Source organism: Populus euphratica, unplaced genomic scaffold (genome assembly GCF_000495115.2).
Source record: "Populus euphratica unplaced genomic scaffold, PopEup_1.0 scaffold97.1, whole genome shotgun sequence".
Lineage (NCBI taxonomy): Eukaryota > Viridiplantae > Streptophyta > Magnoliopsida > Malpighiales > Salicaceae > Populus > Populus euphratica.
Window position 1 is genome coordinate 156,126 of NW_011499981.1, and position 18,853 is coordinate 174,978.

Consider the following 18,853-nt stretch of genomic DNA (forward strand, 5'->3'; position numbering starts at 1 on the left):
GATGAAATATTAATTATTATTATTTTAATTTCTTCATTTTTTTTTAAATTTGATCTTTATTATTTTGATTATTATTTATTTTATTTGAGATCATTTATAAAATTATATATATATTTTTTAATTTTATTTTTATTCAACTTTTTAATATTGAAAAATATTTTCTAGTTTATTTTTTATAATTCATAGAAAAATATTTTCCAGTTTATTTTTTACAATATTATAAAATATTAAAAAATAATTTATTTTTTAAAAATTTATTTTTCTTGAAATATACTTTTTTTTTTTTTTAATAACTTTTCTATAAATAAACGGAAACTAAAAATAACTTTTCTATAAATAAACGGAAACTAAAGCAGGACAAAAGAAAATATTACTTTAATACAATGTGACATCTAATCACTTTAAAAAACTGAAGATGCATTTGAGAAGCAACATCATCTTAATGCAGTACCTACTTGTCCATATCTATCATTATATAAGATCGTTTTGAAATGACCATCTCTTTGGGACCCTACAAGTCATAATACACCTAAGATATTTGAAAATCATCTGAAAAATTTGCTGCTCTCTCCATGCCTTCTTGAGGCCTAGAGGCAACAAGAATTCAAAGATCCGGTGATCTAACCACCATGCCATAACATTAATTACTAACCACAGTTCTCCATTGAAAAATATGCTATATTCAATGCCCCCTTTCTGAGAGCTATCAAATTGTAAGAGGAGAGAATCAAATGAACTGTGACAGAAAAATCATAGGTATTACCTTCACTATATCTTACAGCACTATTGTGACAAACTGGTTTCTGCATTCGAAATCATGCAAGTCACAGAGATGGGGATTTAGATTTTGGAATCGGGCAAGGACTACCTCCATCCCATTATCCAAGACAAGAAATAAACTCAAAAGAAAAGCCACTTTGAACAACACGATTGGCAGAAACTACGTGAACACAAGTTGTTCTCATTTGTATCGAGATGAATATAATACAGTGTAAACTTTTCAACTGAACACCAAAACAAAAACACTGATCCAAAATTTGTAAGGACAATATTTGAGGTGCAAAGGATGAGTTTTAGCTGTGTTCAAAAGATTACATTACCGATACAGAAACCACTTGCCAAATTTAACCACAAGGGGTGAGCTTCTTATTGCCAGCACCGCGAGGATGATCATCTTTCCAGTCATCAAATGCTCTTGCCTTCTGTACAGCAGCATCATCATCATCTTCATCCTCTTCTTCACTTGGTTTTAATTTCTGATTGTCCTTGTACCATGCAGAGCTTGCTTCTTCCATGAATTTCACGTTTCTCTCTTGCCATTTGTTCATAATCTCCATCTCCTTCAACCCAGCTTCTTCTATACTCATGGTTGGCAACCTCCCAGATAATATTCAAATTATTATATCAGAATAAGAGGCTTATGAAAGCAAAAGGGCCAAACTATTCCCATTTGATGCTTAAATATTTAAGTAATTAGAAAGGAAGGGATCAATGTTGGAAGTCTTCCCTCCTCCTTCCTAAGCGACAAGACCAAAAGAAAAATACTATCTTTTGATGACAGGCATCCAATTTAAGTGCTAATAATCAGGGCATGGAAACATACCTATGGCCAGGTTGGAAGACCTGTGCTGTCATCCTTTCCCTTTCGTTTGATAGGCTTCCACCCACAATACTTGCTGGTCCGAATGTCACTGGCAGGTGCTTGTGATCGTGTGCTTCTGAAACCTTTGCTCTCCCTTCTAAAACATCTTGAGCAAAAGTAGCACATGTAATAGGCAGTGCCGGTTGAGTATACCTTGCTTTTACTGCAGCATCACGATGCCAATCTTCAGCTTTCCTGGCACGTTCATCAAGAATCATCTGGGAAAAAGCTTTTTCCCCTCCCTGAAATATAAGTCAAGATAAATACCGCATCCATGTTTATGCAATAAACTCATCATCACAGACAGCTGGATGTAGGCATAAAGACTGAATTATACAGTGCTGCTAACCATGATTACAATAAAATACACAATAACGCTATTAGGAACACTAACTTTCATGTCAGAAAAACCTTAATATTTGATGATGGAGAAGTAAAGAATCATGGCCACCTGATGATGCAAAAGAATGGAATGAATGCAACCTAATGATGAAATGGTGCAAATCCTTAGCACCATACTACTTTTCCATGGAAAAATCTCTACAATAATCACTAGAGCTGTAAATCTGAGTGTGTTCATCCAGTGCCTACTGAAAAAATAAAAATATCCTCTGAGGGATGATCTCTGCGCTAAAAAAAATAATTGCTGGCAGATATGTTCCATCACAGCTATTTACAAAAAATGAAAACTCACAGGACAGTGATACAGCATATAGATCTTCAAAAAACACAACTACAAAAAACTCTGCCACTTCAGATTTAAATGTGCTAATACCTTTAGTTGTCTTTCCTTTACAGCTGAAAGCATTTCTTCCTCTTTCTTTAACATTTCCAGCAGATCGATTGCCTGAAGAATGGTAATACAGCAGTGTGAGGGATGGATATATGAAAGACAAGTAGAACATGGCAGAAACTATAAAGAAATATAGGACCAACCTTACAGATAGCCAAAGAGATGGTAATAATCCAAGCCTGCAAAAAAAGAACAGTGTGATTTCAGCAACACTTCAACTTTGCGAAAGAAAAAAACTACACATTACATGTACAGCTGCTTCTGTTTTGTGAATATATGTAGAACTGTTAATAAACATACTACAATCAATTAACTCCATAAACTCTGTCAAGTTTTCAAGCATCTACTATTCAAGTTTGAAAAAAAAAAAGGAACAAAATGAACACCTAGAAGCCAAACTACTTTCTTCATCATGGGGAAAAACTTATTTGTGCAACCTATCAATGTGAAAGTTGCATTAGCACGAAACAAAAGTGTACAATAATGGAAATACAAAACCAGGCTCTACATCTTATTCTCTGAACAATGCTAGGAATAATAACACTTTCACTAACACACTTGTTTGGCGATTATATTTCAGGAAAGCTTTTCCAAATCACAGTAATCTGACTAGTTGCATTTAACAACATTTCTATAATTTTGAAATGAGATAACTAATAAAACATCATCGTTTAGTAATGAAAATGATTAAAATATTGGTACCATCAGCATTATTGTATTTCTTTAGAGCTGAGGATAATTATAATGAAGTAGTTAAATTCACTGGTGCAAAAATGGGTTTACTGGACTGTTAGAGAATACACCGCATAAGCAAAACTACATTTTTAAAATCAAACAAAAACACTAGCATTAGGCTCACAGACTCAAACAAGATACAACTAAGTATAACATCAAAAGCAATGGCTCACAATAGTGAGACATGATGAAGTCATTATTTCTAGTTACAAGGCTGTCAAACCAATAGTCCAGAGAAGCATAAAAATAATGAGTTGATTATACTGTTAATTTTTCTAAAGAAAACTTAGAAAGACTCGAACTTCTAATTGACATGTCAGTGTAAAAATTACCCTGGTGAGTGATAGGAAATTGGTTCAATATTGAACAGTTTAGAAAAAGCAACTACAGATGAGGTAATGATGGAAAATTAATTTTCAATGCTACTTATCCAGGCACACCCCTCCCACCAACTGCATGGAATCAACCATTTAAGCATAAAAACAATGAGTTAATTATACTGTTAATATCCCAAAGAAATGTTACAAAGGCTTGGAACTTCTAACAAATAGGCTGGTGCCCAAGTTTCCAAGGGGACTGAGGAAATTATCTCAACAACTACTAATGAACTGCTCAAAAGCACAATTACAAGTGATTAATGTGCTAAAACAATATGTTTTAAGACTCCATAGTCACATTCCTCTCATCAACTATATTGAGTCAAACCCTTATGCACTCAGCCACTCCAAATCTGAAGTGGCGGAAGTTAAAAATAGACTACAAAAATTTAAACTACTGTGCTAAAGCACTTCAGGTCACTTTTACAGCTTATCCTGTAAGAGCATGGATAAAAACTAACCTCCCGCTCTTCTTCTCCATCATCATCCAGCAGGTCTTCCTCCCCGGCCTCAACCAGAGTTGATACTGCTGCAGCTTTAGTTGAATGAAAACGCCGCACTTTCTGCTCCTTTATTTTCTCCAGCTTTGCTTCTGCAGCTATTTGGCGTCTGTATCTGGCAATCTGTATAGAGGCACATGAAGAGGTTGTGAGTGCAGGAGCTAAAAAAGCCCCATGTTGCAAAGGATGCTCAACAAAACTATGATGCATCAGAGTAATTTTGATTGTAAGAAAGTATTGACAAAGACTTGAAGCTACCTTTAGAGCCCTTCGATCTGCAAAAGTATTTGGAGTCCCCTGAGAAAATGTCTGCAACTCCTCCTCTGGTACAAGTTCCATTGCCTCACAAAATGAGAGGAATTCCTGGATCAAGTTGCCTTTATAAATATCAACTGATATATAACAAAACCTCAAAACATGCAGAAAACATTAAGTACTAAGGAAAAAATATATGCCCAGAAGCTCAGCTGGCAGCTGCTATGTTGGCAAACAAGCTTAAGACTATGTACTTCAGATAATGAACAGAAGTCACCTTTAACTTTGCCTGGGAAGCCTTTAAAATTTGTATCCTATCATCCTGAGCAATGTTTTCAGTCAGCTCTGCCAGATAAAGTGGAACCTGCAATTGTGATAAGCTATCAAGTTAGAAATCAATTTTCTTACTGAATACATTCTGATGTAAAACTAACAAGTTTACAAAGTTCATAAATTCAACAGTTGCAACAGCCAATTACATGTAGATTTCCAATTTGATCCCATAAAATCATTTCCATCGCTGTCAATTAAATGAAAAAATAAAAAAAACCCCAAGCTTCAAAGTCTACATTTGACATTTAATTGAATGGGAATGAAAAGGGAAGTTAACCAGCAAAAAGCCATTAGGTTATAAAAGGTTCGAGCTTTGAAGCTCATTTCAAGACCTTCCTAATTCAACCCACCCAACCTACATAAAACATAAAAACTATCAACATTAAAAGTTACCACCATTTTTAGACTTCTCCTGTCTAAGCTAAATAACATTTCCAACAACCGTTCCAAATTTTGTGTACCCAATTTAATTCCACATAGCACCATAACATAACAATCATCATACAACACAAAGCTAAAACCACTGCATCAACTTAGAACAACACCGCTTCCTTCACTCCATCAAGTGTTAAAACCCAACCATGAGTCCCTTGTATTTCAACAAACCTAACACGAAAAAGAAAACTTTCTCGTTTTTTAACCAACCCATCAATTAGAAACCTCTAAAGTTTCATACTTTTTTTTAAAAAAAAAAACTAAAACAAAGAGAGAAAATCAACAAATTTAAACATTACCAGAATATACTTGAGATTGGTAGTGCTAATATCCTCTTTAGTCTCATTAGAAGAAAATAAACCCAATTTACTAATCATTTCCTCACAATTCTCCAGTGCTTCAATTCCCTTCTTCACCAGTTCCTGTCAAAATCAAATCAATCAATAAAAACCCTAAAATCAAATACAAAAAAGTTACAAACTTCGATTAAAAAAAATCTAATGACAAAATGTTATACCTTATCATTGGAACCAGATTCTGTTGCTTTTAGATGGATTTTTGAAGCTTGATCGAAGAGAGAAGGAAGGGGCAACTCTTCCATTATCAATTCACCCACTAGAAAACGAAAAAACCTAGAATTTGATTTGGGGTTTGAACTTGAGGATTCTTAAGCCAGGACTTTGAACGGTAGAATTAGAAATTTGTTGTTGTAAATGATTAGTTTCAAAAATAAGGATGAGAAGCCAGAGAAGAGAAGAGGCAGCTGCAAGAAATATATATAGAGAGAGACAGGATTTGATTCTGTGTTCGTGCATTAGATTGTTTGTATTGGAATCTCCACCCAGAAACTGCCACGTCATATTTTTATTAAAGTTTTAATCAGCAAGAATTTTTAGTTAAATTTCGTTTACTAATATTTCTATCACCCCATAAAAAAAAATTATCAGATATTAGAAAGGCCATCAATACTTAATGCACCCATGAAAATATTGGAAATAAATTTAATTTTTTTAGGCCGAGAATATAAACTAAAAAGTTTACTTAGTAAAAATTGCTGTGAAATATTTTAGAAAAAATAAAAATAATAAGTTTTTAAATGTATTGTAAAAAACTTATAAGAAAACATAAAAAACTATAAAACTATTTGGAAAAAAAGTATAATAATATTTATTTTAATATTAACATATCAAAATAATAATAAAAAAAAAGTATAATAATATTAATATATCAAAATAATAATAAAAACAATAAAATATTAATTTAAAAATATAAAAAATATAAAATAAAACACAATTCAGGCACACAAATGCATCTCAAATTCATGCTAGAAAAGCCATGAGGTCCCCTTGTCACTTCTTGTCTTCCGTAAATAGTTGTCTTATTACTTTTATTTATTTATTTATATGGGGTGTCCGGACCAGTTTACGTACACCACGACTAATCCTCATGGCCCATTGAACATCCTGCAAGCCCAATTAACAGGTAAGGCACCGCGAAGATGACAGGCGTGCATAATAAAGTTCGAACCCAGGTACAGAGAAAGAAGATAAACTCCTCTCACCGCTAGGCCAGAAACTCGCTTACAATAGTTGTCTTATTACTTGTCTAGCTATGTCTTGTCTTGTGCTCAAGCTCAGAAGTACTTTAACTTGATTTTTTGGTGTCTTCACTCGTGGTCCAAGAGCTAGGGTTTCAAATACCATAGTGCTGCTATAGTTATTAAATCCTCCACAAAATCACAACTAAAAACTTCAACTAAATTAAGTTTTAATTTGAATCAATTTTGAAATTGATCCGGTGACTAAAGAATTTATTTTGTACAAAAATAATAGATATAGTGAAACTATTAATTTAATAATCCAAGCTTTTTATCGAGTTAGAACATGGTTTGAATATCACAATATTGTATTATATTAATATTATTTTTAAATAAATTTTTATATTTTTAAATTAAAAAATATTAAATGAAATTAATATTTGAATCAGTAGAGTTATAAAAAATTAACTTATTACGAATTTGAATCATAAAAACTAATGAGACTAAACTCTTAAAGTAAAAACCTTAAATTATCATTAAAAATTGTGATTCAGATTATTAGTGGGACTAAATTTAATAAAATTATGTCATTTTATTATATAAAATAAAAAATAATAAGAAAAATAAAATAAATTTAAAAAATTTACAATGAAAAAATTAAAAAAATCACATAAGCAATGAACAACAACGAAAAAACAATTACAAATCAACAATTATCATAACCCCGAGAATGTAAAAGTCACAGAGTTTTTTTAAAATTTTAATTTTTTAAAGTTTTATATTAATTTTAAAATTTTAAATTGTTGATATTAAAAATAAAATTTTAAAAATGAAAAAACGTTATTTCTCTCTCTCTCTCTCTCTCTCTCTCTCTATATATATATATATATATATATATAGAAAGCATATTTCTCCACGTCTCCAACTAAAGAAGGCATGATTTTGTTGACTTTGTAGCTTGTTCTCTCCAAGGTCTCAATCACAGGCACAGAGGATATATTTTTACCTTGACTTGAAGCCCCCATAACTCTTATCGGGTAATTCACTGTTGTAAGGTAGTTATTTAAGATATTATTTATTTTAAAATATTTTAAAATAATATTTTTTTAAAAAGAATTATTTTTAAATGAAAAATTAATTTAAAATGAAAAAAATTAAAATTTTCAAAAAACAAAAATAACCATACACTTGTCATTGAAATATTGAATGCGGTGATATATAGCACATTCTTCAGATAGGATTCAATGCCTGGACTTTCTTGTGATGAATTTTTTCAAGATCATTGATTATCTTCAAACTGTTTTTTAATATTAGTTTTATTCTCAAACCAGTTTGATTTATTAATTAATTAAGATTTTCTGTTAGAATAATTTAATTAAAAAAGTTAAAATATTTCTTATAAAATGATATCTTTTTTTTAAAGTACTATCAGATGAAAATATTTAAAAAATAGATGAAATTAATTAGTATTTAATTAAGAATTTTCTTAAGATTTTAAAAGTAAAGTTAACACAAAAGAAATTATTCGAGAGCAAAAATCGAAACTATGTATAGTCATTTTTGAAGCCTACCCTTCATCATTTAAGAAAAAATAAAAAATCATGCTCAGCCTGTTTGAGGAAGACGGGATATTGTACAAGCACTAGGATTAGTTTAATATATTCTAATAAATCATAATAAGACAACAGAAACAAGCCAAAATGTTGTCATCTTTGAGGCTGTTATCCTTCTAATGCAGGCAAGTGGTAATTTCCATTGACTATATATCTGCAGGAGAGATAGAGAGGTTGCTTCATAAACAATCAAATTAATGAATCCAACAACATGAAGTCGAGGTTCCAATGGCAGATCTTGGAATGGATTTGTACAGCTTTTGTAGAACAAGTTCATGCATGCTTTTCAGGTCTCAACAAGGGAAGCAAATTGAGGAGGCGGCCAATCCTTCTGGCCCCATGAAGACTTGGCTTCTCTTAGGTGGATTCATCATGATGACAGTGAAATACTGAAAGTGATATTTGCAGGAATTGCCCCTCACCGAAAAAAGAAATCTTTTACATGATTCTTTATGTCTTTAAATATCTAAATCAAGTGGGTTTTTTAAATAAAAATGGGAGGCGGGGTTCTCTTTCTTATTCTTCTTCTTACTCTAGGGTAAGTTAGGGATAAAGAGGTTTGACTTTCTGGTTCTAGCTATAAAACTACTTCAAATTCGCAGATGCAAGATAGGAATGGTAAAAAGGACATGACAGTGAGCTCGCTGTCAAGGTATTGAAGCTTTTGTGGTTCATATTTCTCACGTTGAAACCATACAGGATATCATTGACTGATCTGTTAGAGGTTGGTGAGAGTTGTCATCAACTTAGAAAAAATCCCTTTTCACATTGGAGGAATCTTATGATAACTGAAGAAATAGCTTTGTTTTTAACTCCCTTTCGTATTTTTGTAATGTAATGTACTGTACTGTAGTGTATACTAGACAGGCAAGCCACATGGGATAAATACTGTATTCCAATGACTTTCTTGATTCAGATACGCTTCTTTTTGTCTTCTTCAACTCTTGGATCTTACCATATGGAAATGGTGAAAAGCTACTAGGAGTCTAGGGCTTTTGTTTTCCATGACGTTTATCACATGATTTGAAGAAGGAAAGAAAGGAAAAAGGGTACTGAAAAGTAGTGGAAAGTGGGGGGTTCTTGGATGATCAGTTTCTCTCTCAAAACATGGGAAACTTTTGATTGTTTTCTTCTATTCTGTTACAGTATATCCCTTTTTAACTGATTTTGCAGCCTTGTACATTTGTAAGGATACAAATGCTTTTGGCATTCTCTTGCCATTTATTATTCACATCATAATTGCAGTACAGGTTTTTCTGCAGCTGGGTGTAGGTGGTCCTTGAGGTCTCCATTGGATCATAACGTTGCTGTCTTTGAGCTTAAATTTCTTTCCCAGCAGTCTTTGGCCTGTGGTTTTGGAGCTGAGGAATCTTTAATCCTTTACAGAAGTAAGTTCACCTGCATGATTTGTTCTTGAATCGTGGAATTTCATGTTTCCTTTTGTATCTCTAGAACTGTGCCACTGTGCATTACTGTTTCTCAATTATTGAGATGCTTTTTGCCTCAATTATTTGTGCTAGACCACTGAGTATATATGTGTTTTTTATTAGAACTTATCTGGGATTACTTCTAATTAAAGTTGTTTCTTAAATTTTAATTCCCCAAATAGCATTTTGAAAGGAAAAGAAGCGGATTTCTCAGAAATGGATAGAAAGGAGGTTTCTGGTTCTTATTTGACAGCCCCAGAAGGGAAGAGTGACAGCTTCTATCCAATGTATTTTGGTGTTTCTTGTGCTCTCTTTGTTCTCAAAGTCTTGACAAAGCCTGTTAAGGAAGACGATAGATGGTCAGAATTGTGCGATAAAATGCTTCGAGGAAGTGCTCATCTCTTGAGATTGCTTGTTTGGAAAATCCAGAGAGAAGGAGCAGATGGTGAACACTGTGAGCTTCTTCATAAGCTTGAGACTGCTGAGAATGAGATCATGGAGCTGAAGAAAATAAGGTGTGACGATGCAAAAGCGAATGAGAACGTTGTTAGTATCTCTGCATCGCAAGAGCAGAGCTGGTTGATCGAAAGGAAGGAGCTTCGACAGCACATTGGAGGTCTTATTAGTGAATTGAGGGTTCTTGAGAAGAAGAATAAAGAAGCTATTTCTGAATTGAATGAAAAATTGAACGAGATGAAACTTTTGGTGCAGTCCAAGGATAAGGCAGTGGAGGAAGAGGAGCATAAAAGGAAGGAGTTAGAAGAAAAATTAGCGAAGACTGAAAAGGTTGCAGAAGAATTGAGAGAAACGGCTAAGCGTAAGGCTCAAGAGCATTCTACTGATATTTTGAAGCACAAAACTGCCTTCCTTGAGCTCGTATCTAACCAACGGCAGCTTGAAGCTGAGATGGGTAGAGCACTCAGGCAACTTGAGGCTAAAAGGAAAGAGCTTGATGCAGTCTTAGAGCAAAAGGAGGAGTCAATGGTGTTGACCCAAAAACTATCCATGGAAGTTGTGAAGGTGAGAAAGGATTTGGAACAGAAAGATAAGATCTTGTCAGCAATGCTGAGGAAATCCAAGCTGGATACAACTGAAAAGAAAATGCTCTTAAAGGAGGTTAAATTTTCAAAGTCCAAGAAGAAGAAAGCTGAACTAGAAACAACAGAAAGTTGGAAATCTGTATCAGAGTCCAAGCATGAGAAGCATTCATTGAGAAGTATGTTCTCTCTCCATACCAATCTGATGAGGTCAGAAGATCCTCCAATTGAAAGAGGGGCATCCCAACTTGTAAAGGGCGGATCACAGTCAATTGATTATGATCTTGAGTATGAGAATCCTGAGTTTCAAAAGAACTCGGAAGTTTTTTCGCCACTTTCTAACCTCTATTCACCAGAAGGATGTGATGAACTAGGTGAGAAAATATCCTTGATTTAACATGAAACTCTAATATTTTGCTAGCATTGGGTATGCATAGCTGAGATGCAGTCCTAATGCTCAAGTTATGACATCTTTTTTCTCTCCAGATCTCCTCTTTTCATTGTTTTCAATCCTTTCCTGTTTTTCTCTTGCAAGCAATTGCAGCTGATGGCAAGCGGTTGGAAGGATGGGTTCGCTCGGAAGCAGGAAAGTACGCAGCCACAATTGAGAAGAGACATCAGTTAGAGATGGATGCTTTTGCGGAACAAATGAGACTTAAAGATGAGAAATTAGAAGCTTTTCGCTGGCGAATGCTGAGCATGGAAATAGAATCAAAGCGTCTGCAGTCTCACATTGAAGGGCTGAACCGGGATGTTTCACGGATCAGGCGTGACAACATGAAACTGGAAGCCTTGTTATTGGAGAGGCAAAAAGAATTAACCGACTTGAAAGACCAGCTCAAGGCACAAATAAGACCTCAGTTTTGCCAGCAGGCCAACTTAAGCTCATCTCTTGATGATCCAGCATTAGTCCATGATTCCATTTTGTCCAGAGCCAAGAATGTAAAGAAAGAACCAACAGAGAATAAGCAAGAGGGAGAGGTACATCTGACGGAAACATCTCAAGAGAAGAATACTGAAAAAGAAGAAGATGAGGAAGCCCTTCATAACCAGTCCAGAAATGTCAGTAAAATTGTCCAATCTCCAGAAAACGAGTTTGAGGAAGAGAAGGATGTCTCCATCCAAGGCTGCACTCAAGAGGCAAGTGCGAGTCCAGTGGTGGTTGATACTGTAGAACAGATAGCATTGACTAGCCAGTCATTGATGAAGACAAATAATTCAACATGGGGGATGGACCTCCATGCTCTTGGAGTTTCTTATAAGATCAAGAGGCTGAAGCAGCAGCTTCTAATGCTCGAGAGATTGACAGGAAAGCAAGACAGTGGTGAACATTTAGGTAACAGTGATGAGGCAAAAACTGGGATAAAGGTCTTCCAAGCATTGATGTCTTTGCTTAATAAACAAGTCAACAAGTACCAGTCGCTCCAAGAGAAGACCGATGAACTCTGCAAACGGATGGTAAGCTCTACACAAATTTGGTGCATTTCAAGAGTTACTGCATATTTTGGCTAAACTTCCTTTCAATGATAAGCATAGCTTCCTGCCCCACCATGTGTCTATCGCCCCCCCTACAAACCATGTTACCAGTCCCTTCAGCACATCTTGTCACCAGAAATTTTGCTGAATTGCTGATCTGCTTTTATTTTCATTTCTCTCACTTGTAATTACAGCATGATAATGATGTAGACGTGAGTCGCAGAGATTCCAGCACTAGCACTGCTAGGAAAAAGGGAGAAACTAAAACATTAGAGCAGTTCCTAGAGGAAACATTTCAGGTTCAGAGATACATGGTTGCAACAGGACAGAAACTGGTGGAAGTTCAGTCCAGGATTGCATCTGATTTCGTCAAGGTCCCTGAAGAGCTTGGGAAAGCTGCCGGCAGCTTTGACATGAAGCGTTTCGCTGACAGCATTAAAACTCTTTTCCAAGAAGTTCAAAGGGGACTCGAAGTTCGGATTGCTCGAATTATTGGTGATCTTGGGGGCACTCTAGCTTGTGAGGGAATGATTCGTATGAGAGGGTTGTGATAGCAACTATAAATGTTCATAAATATATATACACATATAGTAGTTATATCACCGTGTGTTTTCCTCAGCCCTGTATATTTTTTAAACCCAGTTCTGGTCAGATCACGAGATCGGATCACTTATCATCTTAAATTGAACTTTTTTTCTAATAAAATAAAGCAACTTTGTTTTATTGAAAAAACACAAATAATTAATATTTTGACTAGATTAATTACGTCTTTAAATTAATCTGGGTTTTTAGCTACATTATCAAGTTTTTTTTTGTTTTTTTATCTTGATTTAATTTTCATTTTGAGTTTTAAACTGGATTATCAAGTTTTTTTATTTTTTAAAATTTTATTTAACTTGATTTAATTTTCATTTTGAGTTTTTAACTGGATTATCAAGTTTTTTTATTTTTTTAACTTGATTTAATTTTGATCTCGAGATTATAAATAGATTATTAAGTTTTTTTATTTTTTAAAATTTTATTTAATTTTAATCTCAAGCTAAACAGATCTCGGCTTAAACAGTTCATGGCTTGACCCGGTATATCTGACCGGGCCAATCATGTGCCTAGGGGCTAAGCTAGCTCCTGCATTAGCAGCTTACAGTCTAGGTACAGCATGGCTATCTCCTTGGTTCCCAGTGGGACCAAGCCTACGCCCTTCTCTTTCTTCATTTAGAGACCGTTTAGAAACAACATTATAAAAATAAAAAATCGTATGGCTAATTATATTATTTTTTTTATTTTTACACCAGCTTTTATATATAATTATGTTTTAAATTTTAATTTTAGAAGTTAAAATAGCATGATTTTTATTCATGAAGATCAGTTTTTTAATTTATTTTTCATGTAAAATTTTATCCCACGAGAATTTTAACTAGATACATTCTTTTAAATATATTTTTTTTCAAATCATAATTAAAAATTATAACTTTAAAAGTTACAATAATATCAAACATATGTTTAATATATATAAGATGTTTAATATATACATTTAATATATATAAGATGTTAAGTGATATTAAATTTAAAAAAACAATTGTGTAGATATTAAACCTAACTCTAAACTTTATTATTAATCTAGAACCTAACTTGATCAACCTTTTATTTTGAATTATTTTTATATTAATTTGCGCAGGTTTAATTCAAATTTAGTTAGGTGAAGTTAAAGAATTTTTAAGATAAACTAAAACAATTTTTTTTTTTATAAAATTAATTAATCTAAATAGATTTAATGATTTAAAAATTTATAACCTCATCCTAAACTAAGTCAAATTTAAGTTAGGTATGAGATCTTTTCGTAGCACCATTTATTCTTGCAATTAAGAGTATATTTAATGATATTATGATAATAATTATTTTTTTAAATGTTTTTTATTTAAAAATATATTATAATTTATTTTATTTTTTAAAATTTATTTTTAACATCAGCTTATTAAAAAAATTTAAAAATAAAAAAAATTAATTTAATAAAAAATTAATTTAATTTAATTTTTTCAGAACTACTTTTAAAATACCAGAGAAAGACTTGGATTGGTGGTTTTAAATTTTTATATATTTCTTAAATCTAATAAAAAAAATGAAACAAAGTTACAGGAAAGCATCTTTCCATAAGAATTTTAACTAGGTATATTCTTTTAAATATATTTGTTTCAAATCATAATTATAAATTATAAATTTAAAAGTTACAATAATATTAAATACACATTTAATATATTTATATATATATATATATATATATGTGTGTGTGTGAAGTGATATTAAATTTAACAATACAATTATGTAGATATTAAACCCGACTCTAAACTTCATTATTAATCTAGAACTTAACTTGATTAATTTTCTATCTTGAATTATTTTTATATTAATTTGGCCAAGTGTAATTCAAATTTAGTTAGGTGAAGTCAAATAATTTTTAAGATAAACTAAAACAATATTAATTTTTTTATAAAATCAATTAATCTAAATGGGTTTAATGATTTATAAATTTATAACCTCATCCTAAACCAAGTCAAATTCAAATTAGATATGACATCTTTTTATACTTGATGATATTATAATAATGATTATTTTTTAAAATATTTTTTATTTAAAAATATATTATATTTTTTTATTTTTTAAAATTTATTTTTAACATCAATTTATTAAAAAGATCTACAATCAAAAAAATAAATTAATAAAGAATTAAATTAAATTAATTTTTTCAAGAACTACTTTTGAAATACCGGAAAAAAACTTGGATTGGTGGTTCTAAATTTTTATATATTTCTTAAAACTAATCAAAAATAAAAAATCAAACAAAGTTACAGGAAAGCATCTTTCCATGTTAGGCTGAACTCCATTAATTAAAAACTGAGTCATGAACCGAGTCCATATCTCCATGAAAACGAGCAATGAATCAGCAGATGCTCTCTTGTTTCTATATCAATTGCAGAGCATAGTAGTGAAAGCTCTATTGGTGGCAGACCCTTTTGACTTTAAAAAATTATAGTATAGATTATGCCTTGAACCGCCAACCAAATAAAATTTTGTATTTTTAACAGACGAAAGAAGTACAGACACAGGCACCATTGAATTCAATTTTGTCATTAAAAAACAAGAACATGTATTAAATCATATTATTATTCCTTAAACCTTATATTAATATATTTGTTAATGATTTTAATGTGTTATGTTAAGAATAAAATAAAACAAAGACATGAAAAATACATAATTTTAAGGTTCTATCTTGCGTGAAGAGCCCAGAGGGCACGGCAGCTACATGACCAAACTGTAGCCGTCCAGACCGTTCTCCTTCACGCTTTATTTCACCATATTAAATACAAGTTTGTATGATGACTTTTTTAAACTAATTCTATTTAATTAATTATAATGTTTAATTTGAGTTTAATTAATGTATAAATTAAATTCACAAAAGAAATATAAATCAATTCATTTTATTTATTTCTTGCATTTCTCTTATTTTATACACAAAAGTTTCTAATAAAGAAATGCTAAATGAAAAATGAATAGTAATTTCTTTTATATATATATATATATATATATATAATAGCATGAGTGATCAGCTGATTTACGTCGATTTATTTCTTGTATTTCTCTCATTATCTACACAAAAGTTTGTAATAAAAAAGATGCTAGATAAATATTTAGAAAAAAATAATTTTAACATTAATTCTTTCTATTTAGTATAATAACGTACAGGAGTGGGTGGCCGATTTACGTCAATTATTGGCATTCAAGGTTGTTTGAAGCATGAGATTCTATGAATTCGGACTCGAGTATTTCAAACAATGAGTGTGATTGCATTAAAATAGAGCATTTGTGCGACAAAAGAACTTGATCAGTGCCATTTCACTGTTCTCAAAGGCAAAATAAACACAGAAAACCGTAGTACCAAGGCCACAGTAAAAGTGCCAACGAAGACTAAAGCTAGCTCTTGATTCCAGAATTAGAAATTAGCCCTAAAACAAAGTAAGTCAAGGATATGCTGCCGAGAGCCTTCTCTTCTTGTAATTGGCCTTGAAACAAGCCTGCCTCAGCTTCTTTGTTCTTTCGGTCAGCTCTAAGTCCGGCAGTTTTTCAATAAGCCTTTTGTGCTCCTTCAGCATGATTGTGTCGTGTTCACTCAGCCCCATTTCCTTCATCACAACAAATTAACAAGCCCGTATTGAATCCTCTAAGAAAAAAACTATGAAAATGATACAAAATTCATTAGAGGAAGCGCCTGTGTGCAAGAACCATGCACGTACCTTGACATTGTTGATAAGAGAATTCAAGCTCTTGATCTTCCTATGAGGCCACCTCATGATCTTAAGTTCTCTGCATCTTTTTTTCAGCACGGTTAGGCCCACTTTCATTTCTCTAGCTGCTTGAGTGATTGGCATGTTGAAATGCTTCTGGATTTCTTCCAACTGCAAAGCAACCGACCTCTTCCTCCCGCTCATCTTCCTACTTTCTTCTTCCTCCTCCTCCTTCACGCTTGAAGAGCTAGCACAATCGCTTTGGACCAAAAACATGGAGAATCCTTTCAGGTGATGATCACCTTTGATGACATTGTTGTCAAGATTTTGCCCAAATGAAGCATGGATGCCAGGGTTTAGCACCGGCTTTGTGTCAACATAGGCATTTTCTTGATTATACCAAGACTCAAGATTACTTTCAGAAAAAATATTATCACTACTGATATCTTCAAGGTGTTTGAACTGATTGATGTTCGACGGATCAAAAAGGCTTTCGAAGTGAGGAAGTTCTGAAATTCTGTGAACAGATAAAACAAAATACAACAAGAATGATTAAGGATCATGATCAGAAGTGATAAGAGAGGAACCTGAGATATTAAACAAGAAGGCAGCATAAATTAGATTATATAGTGAAGTACATTTTCGACAAAAAAAAGGGGAAAGAATCTTACTTTTGGAAGGTATCTTGATCATCAACACCAAGATCCCAGACATCAAAGTCAGGTGGATTCTCCATTGTTAATGGAACAAGGAGTGTTGTTGCCTTGTTGAATTTATTGAGAAAATGAATAATGGCGGGGGGGGGGGGGGGGGGGGGGGTTAATGCATGGGAGAACAGTTCAAGGAGAGGGTTATAAATTATGGTGGAGATTAGAGAAGGGATTATAATTAATTGAAATAATTAAGGGCACCACGTCCATGAGAGTTACAAATCCAGTCGAATGTAGTTAATGATCACATTTACTGATGAACAATTACCAATAATCACTATTGGGGGCTGCATGATCTATCTCTATTTATTGACTTCCTTAAGAATCATTTAATATATTACGTGCCATGGCTATCATGCCCCAGGTACATTCTCCTTCATTCATTCATGCATGCATGCACAATAGCAGCCCAAAAATATGTATTTCTTATAATATTAGCCAATATTACCCCGATGATAATTTATTAATTTCATCTAACATAATGTTTATATCATAATTATTAAACATGATCCAGATCCAGTTTGATGGGTTGATTTCAGACTTGACCGACTTACCTTTAATTTAGGTTAAGAGTAAAAAAATTAATTAAAATTAACTTGATTGATTTAGCATGTCAAGTAATAATTAAAAATTTTAATTTGAGTTTTTTATTAAAAAAATAATATTATTTTAATTTTTTAAAAGTAATAATTAAAACAACATGCAAATGTCAACCTACCTACCCCATGATCTTGACTAAGTTTATTATTTATGATTTAATTAGATGAATTGTTCAGGATTGTAATCTTTTGGATGATGGGTATACATAAGAAAAAAATTAGAAAAATTTGTATTGCATCGTTTTGATTTCTTGAAAAAAATAAAAACTGTGATTTTAATAATAGGCTTTAACAAAGGTTAACCTATTCAATCTATCACCAGAAATTTAGATTGGATATTGGGTTTATTATCTATGGTTTAAATATATCAATTGTTCATGATTGTTATCCTACTGATAATGGTTATAGAAAAATAATTAGTATTATTAAAAAAAAAGATTTGATATTAAAAATTCGGGTTGTAAGATTTTTGTTCTTCTTTTTAAACATTCTCAAGGTAAGATCATGCATGGCATGGATAAAAAAAACCAGTAGATGACAATGATAGCATAAGGAATTAATTAATGAAAGTAAGTTACATGGAGATTAACAAGATTGAAGGATCATAAATTCACTGTTAAGATTTTCATCATTATCACCATAAAGTTTAGATCAATGCCCTACACTTCATTAGCATAATGAGATAGCATAGCCTTGACTGTTTTGGGTTCATAAAGTGAATGACCAAACTACAATGAGTGGCATTAAGGTCACGTTCGAGTGGATAAGCAGCAGAAACCCCACTCTTCTATTAATAAAGTGGAACCCATGCTCTCCATTTTGCTTGCATGGTTAATTATATCAAGTTCATCCATTTGATTTTATACAGTCTCACTGAAAAATGGTCAGAATCTGCAATGGAGTTTTCAAGCATACTCATCACACCCAATCCGGTAGTTTACCTTATAAAATAACCGGGTCACAGGTCTTGTGAGTAGATCCAAGTTAATTTAAATAAAAAATAAAAACATATATTAATATGATTTTTTTTGATATAAAATATCACATTAATATATATGCTAACATAATTAATAAGAAAATATCATATTAATATATATACTATCATAA

General features: G+C 32.3%; 3 protein-coding genes across 10 annotated transcripts; 1 reads left to right on the plus strand and 2 right to left on the minus strand.

Moving 5' to 3' along the window:
• Positions 1 to 895: 895 nt before the first annotated feature.
• LOC105139763 (PP2A regulatory subunit TAP46) lies at positions 896 to 5,842 on the minus strand. The gene is made up of 9 exons (XM_011046348.1): positions 5,588 to 5,842; positions 5,370 to 5,492; positions 4,580 to 4,666; positions 4,306 to 4,410; positions 4,009 to 4,170; positions 2,579 to 2,614; positions 2,418 to 2,489; positions 1,604 to 1,884; positions 896 to 1,377 (listed from the first exon to the last, which is right to left on the minus strand). The coding sequence occupies exons 1-9, from the start codon at positions 5,669 to 5,671 to the stop codon at positions 1,125 to 1,127; spliced, it is 1,203 nt and encodes a 400-aa protein (XP_011044650.1). The 5' UTR covers positions 5,672 to 5,842; the 3' UTR covers positions 896 to 1,124.
• A 2,435-nt stretch (positions 5,843 to 8,277) lies between these two features.
• On the plus strand, positions 8,278 to 12,764 carry LOC105139764 (myosin heavy chain, cardiac muscle isoform). Of its 8 annotated transcripts, none has more exons than XM_011046352.1 (5): positions 8,284 to 9,269; positions 9,471 to 9,608; positions 9,830 to 11,058; positions 11,220 to 12,142; positions 12,355 to 12,764. In XM_011046352.1, the coding sequence occupies exons 3-5, from the start codon at positions 9,864 to 9,866 to the stop codon at positions 12,709 to 12,711; spliced, it is 2,475 nt and encodes an 824-aa protein (XP_011044654.1). In that variant the 5' UTR covers positions 8,284 to 9,269; positions 9,471 to 9,608; positions 9,830 to 9,863; the 3' UTR covers positions 12,712 to 12,764. The 8 variants fall into 8 exon arrangements, with proteins under 8 accessions (XP_011044658.1, XP_011044654.1, XP_011044655.1 ...); XM_011046353.1 differs by having other exon boundaries at positions 9,483 to 9,608; XM_011046350.1 differs by having other exon boundaries at positions 8,284 to 8,944; positions 9,137 to 9,608.
• A 3,409-nt stretch (positions 12,765 to 16,173) lies between these two features.
• Positions 16,174 to 17,173, minus strand: LOC105139823 (protein RKD4). Its single transcript, XM_011046432.1, has 3 exons — positions 17,109 to 17,173; positions 16,447 to 16,954; positions 16,174 to 16,335 (listed from the first exon to the last, which is right to left on the minus strand). Exons 1-3 carry the CDS (start codon positions 17,171 to 17,173, stop codon positions 16,174 to 16,176), a joined length of 735 nt encoding a protein of 244 aa, XP_011044734.1.
• Between the last annotated feature and the right edge of the window lie 1,680 nt (positions 17,174 to 18,853).